Source organism: Leptodactylus fuscus, chromosome 3 (genome assembly GCF_031893055.1).
Source record: "Leptodactylus fuscus isolate aLepFus1 chromosome 3, aLepFus1.hap2, whole genome shotgun sequence".
Classification (NCBI taxonomy): Eukaryota; Metazoa; Chordata; class Amphibia; order Anura; family Leptodactylidae; genus Leptodactylus; species Leptodactylus fuscus.
This window is the reverse complement of record NC_134267.1, coordinates 184,070,089-184,093,133: the sequence shown is the minus strand read 5'-3', so window position 1 is coordinate 184,093,133 and position 23,045 is coordinate 184,070,089. Positions and strand designations below refer to the sequence as shown.

The window sequence follows — 23,045 nt, the reverse complement described above, 5'->3', positions numbered from 1 at the left end:
GCCCAAACTGGGCTGGTTAGAGGCTCCCTCCACCATGAATTGGTCCAAACTGGGTTTTTTAGAGGCTCCCTCCACCATGAATTTGCCCAAACTGGGCTGGTTAGAGGCTCCCTCCACCATGAATTGGTCCAAACTGGGGTTTTTAGAGGCTCCCTCCACCATGAATTTGCCCAAACTGGGGTGTTTAGAGGCTCCCTCCACCATGAATTTGCCCAAACTCTGCTGGTTAGAGGCTCAATCCACCCTGATTTTCAAAACAAATGTTGGTGCCAACCTCAACTTACTACAAGGTCCAAATTCACTGCTGGTGACAAGCTCTCCTCACTGCAAGTGCCAAATACACATGTTTCAAGGTGTTTTCCTACTGTCAGAGAGGTGGTATTGAGTGTGTAAAGTGTGTAGTTGTTAGGCTGTGATGTTGGGGTAATAGAGGGTCTTTGGTGTGTTAGATGCCCTCAGACATGCTTCCCCTGCTGTCCCAGTGTCATTCCAGAGGTGTTGGCATCATTTCCTGGGGTGTCATAGTAGACTTGGTGACCCTCCAGACACGGATTTGGGTTTCCCCCTTAACGAGTATCTGTTCCCCATAGACTATAATGGGGTTCGAAACCCATTCGAACACACGAACATTGAGCGGCTGTTCGAATCGAATTTCGAACCTCGAACATTTTAGTGTTCGCTCATCTCTAGTTGCTACCTCTTGTGTCACCCCTTCTACCTCATAGATTGTAAGCTCTTGCGAGCAGGGCCCTCAGTCCCATTGTGTGAAATGACATTCTTTGTTATGTATCTGTCTGTATTTGAACCCTACAAATTGTACAGCGCTGCGGAATATGTTGGCGTTATATAAATAACATTTATTATTATTATTATTATTATTATTATTATTATTATTAATAATAATAATAATAATAATAATAATAATGTAAGCAACCGCTAGTCCCAGCTGTCACGTCATACTGTACATGTAAGTGTCACTGTTGAGGCCTGTGACTGATGGCAGTGGTCATGTGAATGATATATTTCTATGATCACTTCAAGACCAACAGAGAACACAGGTGCAAAGGCAATTGAAATGTATGTACTTGGTGTTAGTTATTTTTTTTCTTGCTAGGTCAATCTAGCTTCTCAATCACATTTTGGATAACCACAAAGATGTTAAAAGGTGGCTATCACTGGAATCTAACATATTAGCAAGGTCTACAGGTTAGAGTCACCAGCGTTTCCCCTTGTTAAAGGGATTCTATCATCAAAAAACATGTTCTAAACTAAAAACACATAGGAATATCCTTTATAAAGGCTATTCATCTCTTATCTTTATCTTGAAGGACCTTGCCACCTTTTTAAAATTTTTCTTAATTTTTCATTGTGCTCAGAAAACACAGGGGATGTTCCCTCTGTGCTCTGAGCACAGCATTGTCATCCATTCCATTGCCTTTCTTCATTCTTCACTCCTCTTCTTACAGGAGACAATGGCAAAATAGCCAATAGAACAGCCTAACTGTTGGCCATTTTGTGGTGTCTCTTGCACGAGGAGATGGAGCAGAAGAAAGGTGGCACTGAAATGGATGTCAACACTGTGCTCAGGGCACAGGGGGAATGCCTCCTGTACTTTCTGAGCACAATGAAGAATGAAGAAAAATTCAAAAATGGTGGCGCGGACCTACAAGGGTAAGAGATGAGGCATTTATAAAGAATATTCCTATGTGGTTTTCATTTAAAACTTTTTTTTTTTTTTTAATGATAGAATCCCTTTAATCGGTGTCTTTGTTGAAAAGATATTACTCCTGATTTCAACAAGCAAATGAGCTCTTCAGAGCAGATAAGATATTTCCAACTCTTTGGAGCAATAATAAAGCCCTTGCTTTGTAAGAAAACCAGCAATGGAGGCATCGATTCACAAGGGGGAAAACACTGATTCCAGTGACCCTAACCTATCTATCTGCAGGGTTAGATTGATAAAATGGGTTCTAGTAACAGAATCCCTTTAAAATATAGATATATGTATGTAAAGTAAGAAAACACTAGAGAGATCCATAGATAGATCGTTGATAGATAGACTGTCTGTATTTTAGTGATCGCCATATCATAATTGTGACGGGATTTGGAAAGTACAAAATACGGTATTATTGTAATTTATAGTTATAGAAGTAGACGTGAAGTCTTGTAGGAACTGTTCTTTTTCATAATGGCAGTGTCAAACTGAGCATTTCAGAACTGTAATACAAGCAGGAGCCAGCAGTATAACATTAATTAGTACATTTCCTTTATTACAAAGTTATATCTGGAGCCATACTTATGATTCCAAGTCACTATAGAACTGTCATTCTTAAACTTTCTCTAAAAAGTAACCAAGTCATTATTTAAATGTTTTCTTCTCTGTACTTTCAGATTTAAGGAATCCTTATTAAAGGACCAAAACTAACACCAGAAAAAGTGCTAATAATTAGTAAAAGACTGTAAAGGATCCATGCTATAAAGACAGCTTCTATCTGTATGTCCTATTAAGGTGTCATAGAAGGTCCCGTGCTTCGGACTTCCATTTACGAGCAAGAATGGGGGGCTGCTGTGTAAGATCAGCCCCTCTTTTTTATACACATGATATTAGGATGGTTCCTGTCTTATCTTTTCCCTTGGCTGTAAAATATTACATAACCTTTATAAGGTTGAAACATGGGCATAAACATGGCAGATGGCATTTAACCACTTCCGGACCACCCATAGACTATATACGTCCGGATAGTGGTTGTCTAGTTCTGACCGGACGTACCTGTACGTCCACCAGAACACAGCAGCTGCACGGAGATCGTGTAGCTGCTTTCACTAGGAGCCGGCTGTAACTTCAGCCGGAGCTCCCAGAGAGAAGACAGGGCAGATTTATTACCTCCCCTGCCTTCTCGATTGCTGTGTATACAGCGCTCAATGAGCGCTGTATACACGGCTATGGACGCAGCCATAAATCAGCTGCCCTCTGACCCGGCAGACATGTGATCCGCCGGGCTCAGTGTCCTGCCAGAGCTGCTGGGTCCTACAGGACCCCAGATCAGCTCAGTAAGCTGTATATACAGTGTGCAGAAGGCTGGATTTCTCCTGCAACTGAGGCTAAATGCAGCAGCCCCAGTTATAGGAGAAATCAGCCTCAAGTACAAAAAAAAAGTGATCAGATGCCCCCAAAGGTCTCTTATCACCTTATGGGGACACAATCTGGAAAAAAAAAAATATATATATATATAATAAAAAAGTTTTAAAAAAATGTAAATAAAATAATAATAAAAAATAAATAAATAATACGCTAATAAAACGCCGTTATTAAAGGTTATAGCCCCGCCCCCGACGACACCATACAAAATAAAAATTACCGTAACGGAGAGGAAAAACTATTTTATAAAGTTTTTCAGTGACACTTTGTTTTATTAAATAAAAAAAAAATTATAAATTGAAAACCAGACACAATTTCCCTCCTATTTTGTTTATATTTTCCTGGATATAAAAAAAATTAGAACACATTTGAAAATAAAAATAAGATAAAAATAAAGCTCTATGTGTCCCCGAAAAAAGACGCAAAAATTAGTTGACTAAGATATACGAGAAAAATTTTACAGACCTCAAAACCGCACATACAAAATAAACCTAAAATGTGTCTGGTCCTGGACCACAAATTGGCCCGGTACTGAAGTGGTTAAAGGAGTGCTATGAATCTTTTTTTTTTTTTTTTGTTTAATAGTACTACAGAAGGGGCCATAAACATTAAAAAAAAGCTTTACTCACCTCTCCTTGGGTGTCATTACCTATACACAAATAGCACATGACTGCTGTGACATACCATTTGTGAAGAAGTCACTGTGGTCACTTAGTACAAACGGGACATCACTAACCACCGGGCACAAAGAACCTGAGATCTGGAGGCCTTGGGAGAGGTGAGTAAAGTTTTTTTTATGTTTTATGGCTCCTTTAGCAGTGCTACCTAACAATAAAAAAAGTCAGAAAATCCCTTTAATGTCAACAAATGTAAAATAATGCAATTTTCCTACTGTAATTATATTGCTGCATGTACACTAAATATACAGTAACAACACTGGGGACCAAAAGCAACAAAGGACTTGGGATTTATTCTGGTTACAAGAAACCTAAACAGCAGTACTCAGTATCAACTAACAACGCAAGCAAATAAGATCCACCTCAAATTCCGCTTCAAACTCAGCCGTGTGAACATAGCTTATATGTTACATAGAAACCAGAGTAATTGTTACCATTATACACTGTCTACAAATAAGTATTTGAACACCCATGCAAACGAAGATATCTGCGGTTGTGATGTAAATCATGCCTTCCACCATTAAATAGGAAATTGGCATTGGCATTAGTGTATTGGCATTAGTCGCATGCAAGATGCCACGAAGGGCAGAGCTGTCCGATTTCGAGAAAGGGGTAATTGTGGGGTACCACAGAAATGGTCGATCCTTAAGGGACATAGCAAGCGAACTGAATTACCCAAAATAGACAGTGGCTTATGTGATTACAAAGTGGAAGGTGAACGGTGATTGTTGGAATGTGCCCCGAGTCTTCAGACCCCCGAAACTGGGAGATAGAGACTGACGGGTGCTGACCAGAGAAACCGCACCCAACCGATGGCTCACATACACCAGGAGTTTCAACAGTGGAGATGTAGCAGTGCCAAGTGTGCGCTGAGCTCTGCTACACCCAAGATGCAGCAGAGCAGAGTGTGCAGCAGGGTTCAACGCACACTCAGCACTGCTACAGGATGTAGCAGTGCTGAGTGTGCTTTATACCCTGCTGCACACTCAGCTCTGCTGCATCAGAGATGCAGCAGGGCTGAGTGTGCGCTGAACCCTGCTGCACACTCAGCTCTTCTGCATCTCTGGTGTGTGTGCTGAGCTCTGCTGTTTCTCCATGTAGCAGAGCTGTGTCAGCACTGCTACATCTGAGATCAGACCACAATGGAAACTGCTGTGGACCGATCTTAGACTCTGCCTCCTCTGGCAGAATCAGCATTGATTGGCCGAATGCCATATAGAGTACAGAATTCAACCAATCAACGCTGGTCAATGCATTCCTATGGGAAAAAAAGTCAGCTCGCGCATATCGCAAGCTGACAGGGATCCCGACTAGATAGAGCCCCAAAGAGCTGGGTGAGTAACATTCACACCTAAATAAAGCTAATCCGTAGCTAACCCTGCCTGTAGATCTATCCCTGTCTCACAGTCACATAGTGCACAGTCTCAAATTAATCGAATGTTAAATCCACCATTCGTCTAAATTGGAAGTCACCTGATTTAGCCAGCCAATTACTTTTTCCGATTTTTTTCGATGCCTCCGTTGTCGTAGTTCCTGTCCCACCTCCCCTGCACAGTTATTGGTGCAAAAAAAGCACCAGGGAAGGTGGGAAGGGATACAAATTTTTACTGCGTTTGCCTCGTGGTGTTCGATTCCAAATCGAATACCTTGAACGGCCTGATATTTAATTGAATATGTATTTGATCGAACAGTGTTCACTCATCTCTAATTAGAATGATACATAGCAATGTAATTATAATAGAATAAAGACTAACAGGTACACATTATTTTATTAAAGAAAAGGAATTATCCCTTAGAAATATGTTTCATGACATATTGTATCTCTCATGGTTTACCAACATAGTATTACTTCATATGCTTCAACTAAACGGGATTCAACTAACCTTCTCAGATTCCAGAGTGTAAAAAGTGGAGACCCAGAGGAGGTGAGTAAAAATAACAGAGTTACAGTCACCTTACCTCACCTTTCCTGGGCACTCTTGCAGCGTCCTCTACACTGCTTTTTTGGCATTTTGGAAAGCCTGAATCATAGTGTCAAGATGTCAGAGCACCCCACGTAAATGCTGAGGCCCAATCACAGGCCTCAGTGGTGACCCCAGGGCATGTAAAGTCGGTCTGAAGTTAATGTCTGAGAATTGCCGGATGCCAAGCAGAGGTGATGCAAGGTGATTAGAACTATTTGTCTCCACCTATTATACTCTGGGGTCTGAAGTGTTTCATGGATGGTGAACCCCAAAAATTTCCAGTTTAAACCAAATCGATTTGCTTATCCCTAACCTGAACCCTTAGGATTGGTGCCTAAAAACCCCACAGTAAGTATTTACAGAAGAATTCCTTTAAGTGATTTAAAAGGGTCACATCATTGTTGCAGTAGGAAATGCAGAGAGCAATGGAGCCCAATATCATAGTAATGGATAAGTGGGAGATCAGTAAGGTGAATGTATCTTCTATTATTATTTTGACCCATTATGACATGTTGTTTCGCATGCGTTTGTGTTAACTGATATCAATGATAAATGTATTTATGTGTTAAGTGTTTTATTGACATTGCTCTTTTACCACAGCCAAGGATATTGGAAATTATTGCTCAGAATATAATCCAGGCTGACTATTATATGTCTCTAGATGAAAACTCAATTCAAATCTCTAGAGTAGGATATGTGGGTGAAAAACACATTTTATGAGGACGGATTTATGAGGGGGCTTTAATTTGGTTTAGTGTTCCAGCTAAAAGAAATGGCACCAATGAGCAAGTCCAAAGGAGAAAGACAATAACCTTGTTTAGCAGAGTGTAAATAATGAGAGCGGCTCTCACTTTATTTACCAGGAATTGCTGGAGACTGTAAATTCAGGTTATGAAGCAGTAAGCAATATGTATTCTCATCGTGACCTTCCACCCTTGGGTTGCTGGAGGGTCTGGCTTTTGTTAGATATATGTTTTATTTGTTTGACTTTACCGGGATACCATTGATAACAGAACAATACCAGATCCCGTTAAATAGAAAAGGGTAACAGGCATCTGTTCAGATTCCAAAATCTCCGCACAACACCTTTAAAAGCATCTCCCGAGGTGGAAAATGTTCTCTGCTTAAATCAGAAAAAGTGCTAAATAAAGGGAAAAAAACAAGAAGAATATCTGTAGTGGTTGATGTGTTCCAATATATATCCTACTGTGTTGGATAACTATTTTCATCTTAGGACCAGACTATAATTCAGCTTTAAAGAGTTTTGTCGACTTAGCTAAACTTTTGTTTTACACTACACAGGGATGACTAGGACAGAGATGTAGCTATGCTTGGCGTTCCTTACTCCTCGCCCATTCTTAAGATCCAACAATCCATTAATTAAAACAGTATTTTTGTTGGTTTATTTGTTTAACTTACTTGTATAGCGGCATCATATTCGTAGTGCTTTACAGGCATATAGGACGCACAGTCTACATTCTCTTTCAGTATGACTTGGGTATGAGATAGGAAACCCACAAAAACAAGGGGAGAACATACAAACTCCTTGCAGATTATGTCTTTGGTCAGATGCAAACCTAGTATTTGACCACTGAGCCAGTGGGGCTACCCATATGGCATTAGAAATGAATGGCTCATGTCCCCTCTTTAAATTGCCATAATTAAAAATGACTTTGGGTTGCTCGGTGAAGATGGAACATGAAGATAAAACAATATTCCATTCAGTCTGGCATTCATGAAAAACTCAGGAGATCTTGGATGCCCCCCTATATTCTAATAGTATTTACTAGAGATGAGCGAGTAGCGTTCAAATGAGTAGGTGTTCGATCGAATACTACGGTATTCGAAATACTCGTCCTCGATTGAACACTACTAGCTGTTCAAAGTTTAAGGTTCGATCCAGAACCAGCGTTGATTGGCAGAATACTATACATTCTGCCAATCAACGCTGGTTCTTCTCTTACCTTTAGAAGTCTTCTCCGTGCAGCATCCACGCGGCGTCTTCCGGCTGGAATTCACTCTGCCTAGGCATCCGGCCTAGGCAGAGCCGACTGCGCATGCGCGGGCATGCCCTCGCATGCGCAGTCGTCTCTGCCTAGGCCCCAATGCCTAGGCAGAGTGAATTCCAGCCGGAAGACGCCGCGGGGGCGCTTCGCCGGGAGAAGACTTCAAGGAGAATCCAGCCCGACTGTCACTCATGGACTTGGTAAGTGTAATTTTATCAAATTTTGCGTACCCCTGAAGCGAGCATTTCCCCCCATAGACTATAATGGGGTTCGAAATCCGTTCGAACAGTTGAACAGTGTGCGGCTGTTCATATCGGATTTTGAACCTTGGACATTTTAGTGTTCGCTCATCTCTAGTATTTACCTAATTTATTAACTACATTGGTTATACCCGCCTACTCCATTTTGACATGTCCATGTTCTCTATACCTTATCTATCCTCTCTTTTTGTCACAATGACCACAAGGCTACAAGTTCCTTGAAGGTCCAGGCATTTGGAATCCCAGATTTCAGTGACACATTGCTTTACACTGAGCACAAAAAGACACAATTGGAGCATGCTGTATTAGGCTGAGTTCACATCAGTATGAAAGGTTTCTGTTATTTTGATCCATCAGAGGTTCAGAAATACTGAAAAAGTGACAGAAAAAAGTCCATTCATTTGAAATAAGACCTGGCAGAAAGGATCATCTGTTTTAATTTTACATTAAATTCACAAAATGGATACAACAGAAATGTCCTCTATTTGTATGTATCATTGCAAGAGGCTTTTTTTCCATTTTTCTAATCCTCAGAGATCAGAATAATGAAAAACATTTCAACTAGAGATGAGCGAACACTGTTCGATCGAATAGATATTCGATGGAATATCAGGCCGTTCGAGCTATTCGATTCTAATTGAATACCATGAGGCAAACACACTAAAAATTTGTATCCCCTCCCACCTTCCCTGGCGTTTTTTTGCTCCAATAACTGCGCAGGGGAGGTGGGAGAGGAACTACGATAACGGAGGCATTGAAAAAGTAATTGGCTGGCTAAATCAGGTGTCCTCCAATTTAGACGAATGGTGGATTTAACATTTGATTAATTTGAGACTGTGAACTATGTGGCTGAGACAGGGATAGATATACAGGCAGGATTAGCTAGGGATTACCTTTATTAAGGTGGAAATGTCACTCACCCAGCTCTTTGGGGCTCTATCTGGTCGGGATCCCTGTCAGCTTGCAATATGCACGAGCTGACTTTTACCCATAGGAATGCATTGACCAGCGTTGATTGGCCAAATGCCATACAGAGTACAGCATTCGGCCAATCAATGCTGGTTCTGCCAGAAGCTCGTCTGTGAGGAGGCGGAGTCTAAGATCAAACCAGAATGGAGACTGCTGTGGACCAATCTTAGACTCCGCCTCTTCTGGCAGAACAAGCGTTGATTGGCCGAATGCTATACTCTGTATGGCATTTGGCCAATCAATGCTGGTCAATGCATTCCTATGCCGAGATGTAGCAGTGCTGGCCGTGCGCTCAGCTCGTCTACACCGGAGATGCAGCCGGTCAGCACTGCTACACCAGAGATGTGAACCCTGCTGCACACTCAGCTCTGCTGCATCAGAGATACTAATTTGGCAATGAAATCCGCATCATACTAGTAGGCTTATTAACTGAGTCATGCATGATGTTAAGGAGGCTGTCCTCTAGAGGGCAGCATACAGAGGCACTGTTCTCCTAATTAGATCTTGGAGAATAGATTTGCATATTTTTTACCCAGATTTGCTTATAGACAGTCATAAGTGCCCAGGCTCCCCTCTGAAATAGTAGCTCTTTAGCAGTAAATGACATACTCAGTCTCTACCTCCATGAAAGCGTCATGGCTGACCTCAACAAAATCTAACAAATCAAGTCCTAGTGAACTTGCAGGCTGACTTGTATATCCAAACAAAGATGATTATCTCTGCATTGCTTTGACAGGTTGAGGCTGCAAAGGTTAGGTTTCTGCCCCTACAAAGGCAAAATCATGGCCCTGTTATTGGTTTTGGAGGTAATTTGAACCTGACAGACTCCCTTTAAGGTTTGAGCCATTTCTCCAGGACTGTATTCTATATTCTTAAGTTAACTAAAAAAAAAAAAAAAAGAATAGATAGATACGACTGACATTTTGAAAAGGTTATACATCCCAGAGACTTAAAATACTGACTTTTTACACACAGTCAGGTCACAAGTAAATATGAGATAGCAAGGCATAAAAAAAACTTTGTGCAAAACAGTTCATAGTCTGAGGCCCCACATAGCAGGACAGATGCTTTTTGTTGCAGATTTTTCTACAGGTTTTTTTAACCAAAGTCAGCAGAAGCTAGAAGTATAAGAGCTTCCTTTATATTTCTCATTCCTTTTCAAGCCACTCCTGACTGGCTCAAAAAAACAGCCGAAAAATCTTCCACAAAAAGCAGCTTTTCTGCAATGTGGGGCTTTAGCCTATGTGCTGAAAATACACGAACCACCCACAGGTTCTACCAAGTAAATAATAAGACAACTAACCAACTAACAATTAAGATCCAAACATGTACACTAAGCTGGCCATACATGAGATATTTTTTGGGCATTGGTTGTCTGAAACATTTGTTTCCATGCCCAAACACAGGAACAAAATCTTCAAGAAGGTTGTCAAAGTAACTCAATGTACAATGTTTAAAGATGAAATTTGGACTATCAAAAGGAAGTATTAAAAAAAGAAATGGTGTAACCTAACCCTGGCTTCTCTGGGTGTGTACAGGTCATTAACAAATGTCCATGAAATAATTGTGGCAAATGAAATTATTTGTGAACGCACAAGCAAGGAACGGCTCTCTACAAGAAACATACAGTTATAGCTAAAGTATAAAAATACCATAAAAGAAACCATACTCCCCTTCCTAAACCCTGAATTTGTATACTGCCATGCCCCATATACTACATGAGATCCATTGCCAACTGCCTTCCAGACTGTCACATGCACACTCACACATTCAATGGCAATTGTGCTATGTCCAAAATAATACACCAGGACAGATTCTATTTAAAGGGGCTCTATCACTAGGAAAAGTCATTTTTAACTAATCACACCTTTGCATAGCCTTTAGAAAGTCTATTTCACACCTACCTTTAGTATGTAGATTGCCTCAGTGGTTTCTGAATAAGTCCGTTTGTATTCATATGCTAATTAGACTGGTGCACAATAGTTCGTGCACACCTCTCCTATTGTTTTCTATGGGAGACTGCTGCTGATGATGATGATGACTCAGCTTCCTGTTTGCTTCACACACATAGAATAATAATAGGAGAGAGGAGGCTGCTGGGAACTTCCTGAGCTGGCTGGAGGCTCATTAGCATATTAATAAAAACAGACTTATTCAGACACCACTGAGGCAATCTACATACTATAGGTAAGTGTGGAATAGACTTTCTAAAGCCTATGCAAGCATGTGTTTAGATAAAAATGACTTTTCCCAGTGATAGAGCCCCTTTAAACACTCAAAAGAAAAAGGCAGACGCCGAGTGACAAATCGTGTAAATCTGTGTATGGAAATATAAATTCTTAAGATAGAAAAAGACCAGTTGGCCTCTCACCTTGTGGTGTTGTGATATAGTCACAACAACACAGACAGCCTGGTATTAAACCCAAAGTGAAAATGGTGGCTGGATACGTCCTACGTCACCAAATGTATTGGAACGTCAAGGCATACAGGAGGAACTGGGTATCAAGCCAAGAGAAGAGGTGAATACCCAGCGTTCTTTCACAGATATATCCCAGTCACAAAGGGTAGTTGGTACATGCTTTCTTTATTAGATACTGGGTACACTACATGTTTCAGAGCTGAATGCTCCATTATCAAGTATAATAATTACTATTAAGTATAAAAAAAAAACACATCAATAAGAAAAATAAATAAAATAAAATAAAGGCAAATAAAATCTGCATAAATTAAACCAAACATGGTTAAAAATCAATAAACCAAAGGCTAAGTATGGTTAAAATAATGAGTTACAGATCCTCCTGTAGATTCTATTTAAGGTAAGTTTAAGTTTACTGTCAGCTGTAGGTAGCTATTATTTAGGATTGTCAGTGAACAACCATTGGGTGAATGTTCAAACTGGTCATTTGGCAGAGAAAAATCCAAGTTGTACGGCTACCTTTGTCTTATGAAGACCAAGTCTTTGTTTAACTTTATCACATCGTAGTAGTGTCATTCTAGTGTAGCCTTCCCTTTAGTCACCAGATATCCATGAACATAAAAGAAATGTGTGAGCAAATGGCCAATTTTGGTAACCTTATACTTCAAATCACTTGGAAACTTCAGTATTGTTGCCAGTGGCTGATGTCTCTCTTCTGTCTATCAAAGGTAATCGATCTGCTAATTAAGATGTAGTCGAGTTTAACAAGACTTTTATTCATTAAGTTGCTAATAACTTTAACTCTACTCAATTTTGTTTCATTACTTTCCAATAGCTTTTGTTGTGAGTTATTACATTGCAGAGAGTTATCATATTCAAGATGAAGATGACTACATCTGTAAGTCTGGCTTGTTGCTGGTGGGATCATCCCCATGAACAATCCCACCCATATTCTAGCTAGTCAAACTCAATGGGGGGCAAAGTTTGCATTCGCACCAGGGCCTAGGAGCCTTAGGGGGTCCATAAGCACTGGCATCAATATTGAGATTGCAGCTTCCATCTCTCCCATAAACCAAGGAGACCCACAGATTACCCTAACCACACTAAGAATGATTAAACTCAGCCCCCGTAATCATCACTATCAAGAATTTGCTGTAGGAATGAAGTAGGGGACCCCAGACAAAAAATTGCAACGGGGCCCACAAGACTTTAGTTACGCCAATGTGTATTTGACCAGATTTATCATGAAATTGAAATGTCTTTAATTTGCTGATCAAAATTCACCAGTTTTCTTGATATATAGATGAATAAATCTGTGTCTTGGATTAACCTTGTGCAGTTTATCAATGTCCCTGTGAAACTACTCCAAACTCTTTACAGAGGATCTAGGCGGTGGTCTGTAAAAAGAGTCAGCAGTTCTGTGTGTAATTTGTTAAAGCCAAGCCAAATAAGAACCAAATTATCTGCACAGAAGTAACAGAAATTGTATTTTATTCTGTAGCTTACTGAATTTTCTTACCCTATGAAATGGCTGATCCTCTGAAGTTGTGTCAGGAGCAAATAAGAGGTGGGAAAAACTATATAAAGTTTGAAATCATAAAAAATGTCTAATGTTTATGAATCTATTGTTAGGTCACTGTAGCATCCTATACTGTCAAGGGGATAATGTGATTTTAGGTCTACAAAGGATTCTCATTTCAAAGTCTTTCCAGTACATTAGTTCCCCTAATGATATCAACGCAAGGACTTAAAAATACCGCATTAGTGAACGATTCAGCACTGTAAACCGATCAATCTTGTTAGACATCAAGACTTCATATGGTAGTCAGGGATAAAGAGTAAACAGGTGGGAGTTTGTATCTCATTAAATATAATGGAAAATAAGAGCCGTATTTATCTGCGCTCTGTCAATGCTCCGTCTTTAAGTACAAATTTGAAGAGGGAAATTTTGTGTCCCATTAAAATAATATTATATTATAACACAAGAAATACAGAAGGAAATAAAAGATTTAGCCTAGTTGGTGTTGGATGTCATGGGAATGGTGTTAAGATTGGAGATGGGCGAAGCTCTCGAGATTTGTTTCACAAATATTCATTTGGATTATTCAGATAGAACCACAAGTGCTATTATGTTACTGTGGGGTCTCATCAATAAGTAGAGGCCCAGGGGAAGTGAGGAGCAATAACAAACACTTATACTTACTGTCAGAAGGGCGTTCCTAATAATCTAGCTATGCTGTGAGGAACTCCCTTCCTGACTGTACTCATCCATAGCCCTGTACTGTCAGAGGGGACGTTCCTTACTGCCTAGTGATGACATTGTGCTGTGAAGAATGCTCCCCCCCCAGTACCAGTCTATGGATGAGTACTGTCAGGAGGAGTGTTCCTCACAGCCCAGCTAGATTGTCAGGAATGCCCTTCTGACCTTCAGGGCACTGTCAGCTTTCTAGCAGTATATAAGTCAATATGTGCAGGAGGACATGAAAGGTCCTCATTAAGGGAATGGCTAGCTTGGCAGTTTCTAATTTCCCTAGATTTCCATGAAAAAGTGTCATTGTGATAAATGGTAATAGGGTGTAGATTCCCACCAAATTGTTGGCCCAGGGTTCTTCATCAACATCAAAAGAACCATTTATTTCCATCAGAACTCACTTTAAATATGTTATCACATTAAAGTTTCAAGAGTAACAATTACTCCTTTTTCCTGCTCCAAATGATAACTGATTTCCAAATGTAGACAATTGTATATTCCAGCAAAAAGGCATTTATATAATCCCAATTAGTAAAAGCCTACAATCTTAGAACCTATAGTATATGTGTAGGGAAAATTGCTAGGATAGCAATTCCAGTAGCTGCTGGAAACCCTGGGAAGGGGTACAAGAGACAGTGGGCCCTAAGCTTAAGCCCTCCACTGTCCCTTCCTGCTTGTCTGGTCCTATCCTACGTAATAGATGGCAACTGGGCAACGGGCCCTTCCTATATACATGAAAACACAAAACACAGACAAGACAAACAACAAAGGGAGGTCAGCTAGCCAGGGTTCAGTAACAGGCGAGCAATGCAGTGCCAAATCGAAGTCCAAAAAATAATCAATAGGGAAATCCAAGATCAGGATTAAGAATACAAGTAACTAAACAGCAAGAGAAAGCCAGCAAGCATGAGGCAATAGCAAGCACCAGTGTGAATGTGAGCCAAGAATAAATAGGGAGGAAGAACCCGCCCTGGAGTTGAAAGGTGGACAGGCTGTCAATCACATGGCAAGACTAGAATTAACCACTTCATGAACAAAGGCAAACAAGGGCTGAAGACGGGTGTGGTGGAAATTCAGTTACAGAGATAGAGCTGTTTTCACACAGTGCAACCAAAAACTCTAAGCAAGGAACCAAACAGCGCATGCCTCCTGCACCGCAGCATGTGAGCAGAGGGTGGCGCAGTGCAGAGGCAGAGGCAGAGACATTACAATATGCCTTTAGATACATAGTAGTATGTAGTAACCAAGTATTATTCAAGTACTACAATAAACTTAGAGCCTAGACAATGGCGGCTAACTAGATTTATTTCAATCACAAATGTAAAAACAATAAATCTCAAAAATTCAACATGCAACTTTTTGAAGCAATTAGCTTGTCGCAGGATATGGTTTTCTTGGACAATACCTTCATAGCTCAATGATACTACCTGCCTGCCCTTTTAGGACTAACTATCACCCAACTACACCATATCTTTCTGTAAGCTAAATGCTTAAAAAATGATCATGTTGTATTTTTAATATTTATTAATTTTGTAATTGTCATTTGAGAAAATCTAGTTATCCAACTACTGTCTAGGTTCTAAGATTATACCTACCTACTACATATTATTATGTACCTAAAAGCATATACTATGAGCTCCAAAATTCTAGGCTTCTATTAACTGGGATTATACAAATGCCTTTCTGCTAGACTATAGCACTTGGCTTAGCTAAATTTGGAAATCGGGTATTATTTGGAGAAGAAAAAGGAGTGATTGTAACTCTTGAGACTTAAGTGTCATAAAATATTAAAAGTTCTGGTGAAAATATATGGTTTTGTTATAGGAGGTCTCTGATCTGGAGTCTGTCGTATTATAGTACTTGTTCGGACTTATATGTGAATGCCTTTGTTCTAATATAAGAGGAAATGAAACAAAAGACCTCCGTAACATATATTCACGTCAATGCATGTCCAACATCATGGGAACATAATCCTAACAACAGAGATTTACATATCTTGACTGCCTGTTGTATTATGCAAAGGAGATAGAGACTATTACAGTTATATGTCACTCGACTTGATGCCTCAACATATGAAGGTCCTTCATTTGCATCCTGCCATACTTGCATTAATCACATAGGACAGTAATGGAGTGCCAGAAATTATACGACAGATATTTTAACATCACTGGGAAAAAAAAAAAAAATCTGTCAGTGTCTGAACCCTTCTCTATTTATGCTCCCATGTTATACATATTAGAATATATTTCTATTAAAGGCTTTGACATGGCTTGTTATCTCGCCATTCCACCCCCTGCAGAAGCTCAGTAAATGAGATATTGCAATAAACACGTTCTACATATCCACCACTCACCACACAGACATCTGCTATGGATTCAGTCAGAGGTATCACACCTCAGCCTGACAGAACAAAAAGTGCAGACACTGTGTGCTATAATTTGCTGGTACATTGAAAATACAGGATGCTAATTACAATAATATTTAAATTACCGACGCATTGCGAGACATGTAGTTTTCCGGAACGATTTGATGGCGTGTTGTAAAAATGCTTTCCAATGGATCTCACTCCTAGCTCTTATATACCTTGTCCTGTATTCTACAGCAGACCATTTCCTAGCTATAGTCAGATATGTGATAACTCATTAGTAAGCGCGTCTTGTACAGTATGACGTCTCAATGAACACCTTGTTCGATAAAGCGTTATTCCAGTCCTAACACCTTTTTCACAGTTTAAATCTACATAATAAGGAAGTAAATTTGCAAACCCAATTTTACTAAGTTTGTATATATAACAGAGCAGGTTTATTAAGACGGGAATATCGTATGCCAATCTTAATGGAGGGCCCGACTGGCGCTGGGAAAAGGAGATTGCTGCTATTCCCACCTCAGTTTTTATAACTAAAGCTAGGGACTACATGGCAACTTTGGCTATGTTGCCCTGTACTCCTTGACCAATGTAACCCTGAGGGTGCTGAGGTTGCGACTTGTAAAATTCCAGTGGTTTTCATTCCTTTTGCAATTAGAAGTCACAGTTGCAGCTCCTTCGGGGGTTGCAATGTGACTCCATCAGCTTACATTGGTGAAGGAACTGCAGGGCAATGCAAAGTCACCCTGTAAGCCTTAGAACGGAATACCAATCTGTCTAAGACAGTGAGACTACAGAAAGAGTCAACAGGGAGGTGAAAGGGACCTATAGTAACAATGTAGCTTGGCCTCACGGCAGAGTGGATAAAACTTAACTTTTAATTCTATTACTGAGAATAAAAGCAAATGAACAAAATAATTAATAAAAACACATGGGTGTATATGGTACTATGGTCCTTGTATTTATATATGAGGTATGATTGTCTGTGTAGCTTGTTATACCTTGACTGTGGATATATCTGTCTGGGCTTGTATCCATTTTTATATGGTCAGTAGACAACTATATGGTAACACCTCTTAGTGTTTTGAACTTGCTACATTTTATCTGAGTTCATGAATGATTTTCTCGGGTGTTTGCATGTGATACGTTGTCCATGCGGCAGATAGTACCATATACATACATGTGTTTTATTAATTATTTCGTTCGCATGGTTTTATTCTCAGTAACTGAATTAAAAGTTAAGTTTTATCCACTCTGCTGTGAGTCCTTATACAATTGTGGATTTGCTACTGTGGATATTGTGTTTCCTTGTCACCTGTAGCTTTTGCTGTTTATAACAATGTAGCTCAGCAATGTGCAACTCTGTTTCTGTAACACTCATCTAATGGATTTCTATGGAGTTAGAGAAACAATATAGAATGTCCAGCTCATCCGTTTTCTTTAGTTGCAGACTGCCTCAGACAAATAAGAAAACCCCTTTAGGGAAGATAAGCCATTTCCACAACTTTCTGGCAGCAGTATATTTCCCTCTTTCTAATGAGAACATATGCACGCTTGGCTTGAAAGGAATAACTTGCAGCCCAAAGATCATTCAGCCAACAACTAAAATGTATTGCCAGCCATAGTTCTTAATTCAAAAAACCCTACTAGGAAATAATGAGTCAGAAGGGATACTATTTCTTCATAAGGAGAATGCCTTTGCATGCCACCTTTCAGTGTGCAGGGTCTTCCAGAACTTACATTCTATGCTAAGAATCCTTGAGAAAGAAAATGCAAATAAGTTCTCCTTGATGGACAAGAGAAAACTTCCTAAATTTTTGGAAGGTAATTCTCAAGCCCCTGTAGATCATTGCCAAGATTTCAACAAACCTAAATGACATGATCTGGGATTAAAGGCGATAACTCCAGACAGTGGTGATGGAATTTTCTTCTTTGTGGAGTAGATAGCCTGGTTTGGATTTATTTCCAGATCATGTCATCTATGATTCATGAAAACCAGGCATTGATCTATAGGAAGAAATTAGTAAATATTTATTGGCAATCCAATCTACGGAGCAGGGATTGTAAAACACAACATTTTTTGCAGTGGCGTTTACTCCACGTGGCTTAAAAGTGATCATTTGATTAACTGTTTCAGAAGGGAAGCAATGATCTATTTGGTCACCTTGGGGTTCATGTAAGGCCACCTATGTCTGCATCATACAAGTAAATTATAAAATATTTGCAGCCTACTTGAAGTCTCTGTATTAGGGTTGAGTGATTATGATCGGGAAAGATCGGATCCCGATCCGTGTTTGAGCAAATTTCACGATCGCGATCGTGATCGGGAGCGGCAGGAAAATGATCCGAAATCAGATTTTAAAATCGATCCTGGAATCTTAAGATCGGCTCAACCCTACACATAAATATTTCATTAATAGGGTTGAGCAATCGGGATCGGGAAAGATTGGATCCTGATCGGCGATCGAGCAAATTTCACAATCGCGATCGGCTGGAAAATGATCAGATTTTAAAATCGATCCTGAACTCTCAAGATCAGCACAACCCTACTCCGCATTACAAAATATTGAAATTATTCCTGCAATTCCTGTTTTCCTATATTACAGTAAAATAAGAATAAATGTCACACAGTAATATTGTTGGTCTAATTTTACTCATTAACATTTCTAATTAAAGTGCATATCAGTGAAATCCTATAAGATAAAAATTGAAAGCAGCTGAAATTATATTTCATTATGTTTCTACATGAGCAAGCATTTTTTTTACCAGATAGCTGTCACATATTGACCTCACTTTCTGCTAACTACAGTATATGTGTGCTTAATCTATGTCATCTAAGTATGTCCGTCGATTGAAGGCCAAGGGCAAATATAAGGAATTCAGCAAATAATGTTAAACTTATCTGTATTGAGTGGCGCTGCCATGTTGCAGTCATCTGAAGAGTTTTATATTTATATTCAGCCCTGGCCTCTCAATATTGTATACAGTGTATGAACCACTTTAAAACTTGACATGATAACTCAATGGCTCCTTGAAGGTGTACTAGAATTACATATTATAGTCGAATTGTGGTTTTGATGTGGCTTTATGAAAATTATCGCTAAAAAATGTAATGTTTGAATACACTTGCACAACCTACATCAAAACTAGTTGTGGTCTGTGCCATATTACATAAAATTGTGGTACCATTGTTTAAAGGTATTGTCCAGTCACCTTCAATGCTCCTGCTCTGATGGTTACTAGGTTCCACCTGGCCTCTATTCTTATGTTCAAGCAATATCGTGTAGTTACAGACATGTGAGCGTTCCAACCGATTACTGGAGCCTAAGAGGGGGCCCATAACACATAACATATACAACTATGCTAAATAGCACAAGGTAAGTAGGGTCTACATTACAGATTTTGCACTAGGGCCCAAACAATGCTTCTGACTGAGGCCTGCTCAAAGACTAGTAATGGACGGCGGTGGTCACATGTCCATCTCATTTATTTATTGCTGGAGCAAGAAGAATAGAGACTGATAGGAGACTAAGGGTAAGTTCACACTAAGTAAGTTCACACCTCCCACGGCTAGCCGCGACTAGATGCTGATGCAGTGCACTGGCATCCAGTCAAGGTATTCCGCTCCGGATTAGGCCCAACTGAACGGGCCTAGTCAGGAGGGAGTGTTGCGTCACAGACGCCACTGCGGATTCGACCGCGGAATCCACATCAAAATAGGGCAGCTCTTCTTTTTTCCCGCAATCGGGAAAAAAATTATAGTGGAAAAAAGAAGTAAACAGCTCCCATTGAAGTCAATGAAAGGCATTTTTTTAGATAGATTCTGAGGCGGATTCTGCGTCAAAATCCGGACCAAAAAAACTCAGTGTGAACTTACCCTTAGAAGCACTGGAAAGGGAAAGGTAGGTGGTCGGTCAGGTATTAATTCTTTATTGTTTTGTAGTATTTGAAACATTTTTTAAAAAATATTCTCTCTGGACAAACCTTTGCTCGTTGCTGAAACACAGCTTTTTTTTTGTTGCAGATTTTGTGGCGGCTTTTTGAGCCAAAGCCAGGAGTGGATTGAGCAGAATATAGAAGTATAACAACTTCTTATATATTTCCGATTCCTTTGGTAGCCACTCCTGGCTTTGGCTCAAAAAAACGCAGAAAAATCTGCAACAAAAAATCTGTGTTTCTGAAACATGGAGCATTAGCCTAAAGGGGATCTGTCATGGACATTTGAGACATTAAACCACACACAGGTCCTTATGGACCGGTGACTTTTTGTCCCAAATAGCCCTATGCTATAATTACATGGCTCTGGCTTCCTCCAATGCATATGCAGTTTGTTTGTTTTTTTATTGAAGCCAAAGTAGTAAAAGCTGACTTCAATATGCATGTGCCCTAACTCAGCACTGTACATGCACTGTACAGCACTGTACATGTTCCCATGTACCATGATGTGTACTGCCATAGCTTTACTGAAAAACTCCACACATGCTGGGTGCACCAGAGAGGAGTCCGATGAGGCTTACTGGACTTTCTATAGATATAAAAGGGATTATTTTTTAATATAGAACGGTTTTATTTTTAATTGAGGCCCCAGGCAACATTATTAGAGGTCTTTCTGGAACACTAAATCTCCAGTCCATAAGGACCTGTGGATGGTTTATTCACCCAAGAGTCCATGACTGTACAGCACATGGTTCCCTACTGAAAATTAAAACACAACAATATTTTATATATCACTATGAAGACTAATTCCATTTAAAGGGGTTCTCCCATGTCAGGCTTTCAGGGTCTGCCTCTCACTTCCTGTATTCCCCCCCCTCCTCCCTCCCCGTGAACGGACACAGAACCATTCTGCAGGTCAAATAATATGTAGATTCTTGTACAGAACAAAGTGGGTTTACATGGAGGGATAACTGACTTGGATTTATCAGATAACTCAGTTATCTAAACGGATTGTCCTGCCGGCAAGAACGGTGAGTGAGTGATGTCACTTGTCCTATAGGTCCGTAGTTATGGTAATGCAGTGCAAACAATGGGGGGATAAATTCACATACCAGGCAAACAAAGCAGGATTTCTAAAGCAATATATTTAGGAAAAGGCTTCAGTTTACATAATCTACCAGTATAGATAGGATAATTGAGATGGGACAACCCCTTTAAGAACTAACATAATACAAATACACTAGACCAAACCAAGCATCCCCGCCCTATATCTGTGAATGTTTTCGATCAGACATACAGTACAGAATGACAGGCTTTACCAAACTATAGAAACTTGTACTGAAGTTTATTTTTAGCAACAACATGGACCCAATCCAAAAATTCACATGAAAACTCAATGGCTTAGAAAACATGCCATTGTAGAAGTATGATTTTACAAAATAAAGTATCTATTTGCATTTCTTCTAGTAAATTAACAGTAGGAAAAATTGACAAGTAGAAATTTTAGTATTTCCAGAAGGATACAGTATGTTTCTAATATATTTCAGCCATTTCAGATTGGATGAACACGGCCATTGTAGTAGACTTCCATTCCCATCATACACTTGCAAAGAGAATTACAGGTCACATTGGCCTTGGAGGTATTTTTCCAAGGAATTTTCAATACTTGGAAATCTAAGACGGCAAAATCTGTGTTCTCTCAGGTCACATTGTTAGATGTTGTTAGACGAATGGTTAAATACATTGCATTTTGTATATTTATTGTACTTTTTCTTAATATAGGGGATGTTAAAAATTGAAACTGTTCAGAAATCGCAATAATTCATGAAGAAAGAAAGGTACATTTTTGGAGTTGCTATGGTTACTTTGTGGGGAAACGGCTTTCAAGCTCCATTTTTAATGCACTAAATGCCAATGTGATCTGTAAGGAATATTACAAAATGCCAAATTCCCTTTTAATAAGCCAATAACTGCTATCATTTTGCTGTCCTCTCCCAATGGGGGGTTAAGTGGGTTTTCTGCTGCTACAAAACAGAAACACTGAACAAAATGTAGAAACGTGTGGGCAAGAAAAAGCAAGTGAAATTGCCTCCGAAGATGACTTTTGTCTCCAGATAGTAAGGGAGGTCTCATACATAAAATATAACCTCCGCTTGACAAATTGCACTGCCAAAAAAACACATCACAACCCATTACAGCACAAAAGAGAGAAATCTTTCATACACTTTTTAAATGTTTCCAAATGTCATTTCCACGGAGTAAAAAATATGTTTTGTATCCCTTTGTATATGTTTCATCACAATTTTCTAATCTTAAGTCCTATCTTTGGTGAGCGATGAGTTTGGGAAAATGTGAAATGGTTCCATGTTTTTATATATAATATTACTTAAATGAAACTGCAATATGCGGATCCTAGAAATTTAAGAATACATTTTCATACCACCTATTTTTGCTTTCACAATAGTCATTTATGGAGAGAAAATTTATACTTTTATTTAAAAAATCTATAATTTTTAATATTGAGAAAAAATTTTGTCTCATTTTTCTATAATTTCTGTAAAATAATTGAGCTATTTATGGTTTAGATAAAAAATTTGGGTAGTAACTAGAGATGAGCAAGTATTATTCGAAACTCCAGTTTCGGATAGTACGCACCCATAGGAATGAATGGACGTTGCTGGCATGCAGGGGGTTAAGCAGCCGGCTGCTGGCAAAGTTGGTGTGCCGGCCGCTTCCATTAATTCCTATGGGTGCGTGCTATTCGAAACAGCCATTTCGAATAGTACTCGCTCATCTCTAGCAGTAACCCAATTTAGACTTTGGTGTACATTATAACATTCGCAATTGGAAAATGGTGTCAATTTTTAAGTGCGTTCAACAGATTATCTTTTACTCTGTATCAGAGCCTAACGTAAAGTCAAGTCCTAGGTACAACTGCTTTTGATGTGTCTTCATGTGTGAAGATGCCCTCCAGCCAAGTCCTGTGACCTGATCACTTCAAAGAAGGATATGCTTGGAAGAATCTGTGGGCAAAGCTCATCACATGGTTATTCGGAATGTTG

The 23,045-nt window shown here is 39.5% G+C and overlaps 2 protein-coding genes across 3 annotated transcripts in view; one reads left to right on the top strand and one right to left on the bottom strand.

Annotated features, from left to right (window-relative positions):
• LOC142196914 (protein spinster homolog 1-like) overlaps positions 1-1,408 on the top strand; it is a 28,405-nt gene extending 26,997 nt beyond the window's left edge. Inside the window, exon 13 of the mRNA XM_075266894.1 lies at positions 1,377-1,408. Coding sequence (XP_075122995.1) covers positions 1,377-1,408 — 32 coding nt within the window. The remainder of the gene's footprint in view (positions 1-1,376) is intronic.
• Positions 1-23,045, bottom strand: part of CLSTN2 (calsyntenin 2) — a 722,481-nt gene that overhangs the window by 262,680 nt on the left and 436,756 nt on the right. The gene's annotated exons all lie outside the window — the stretch shown is intronic.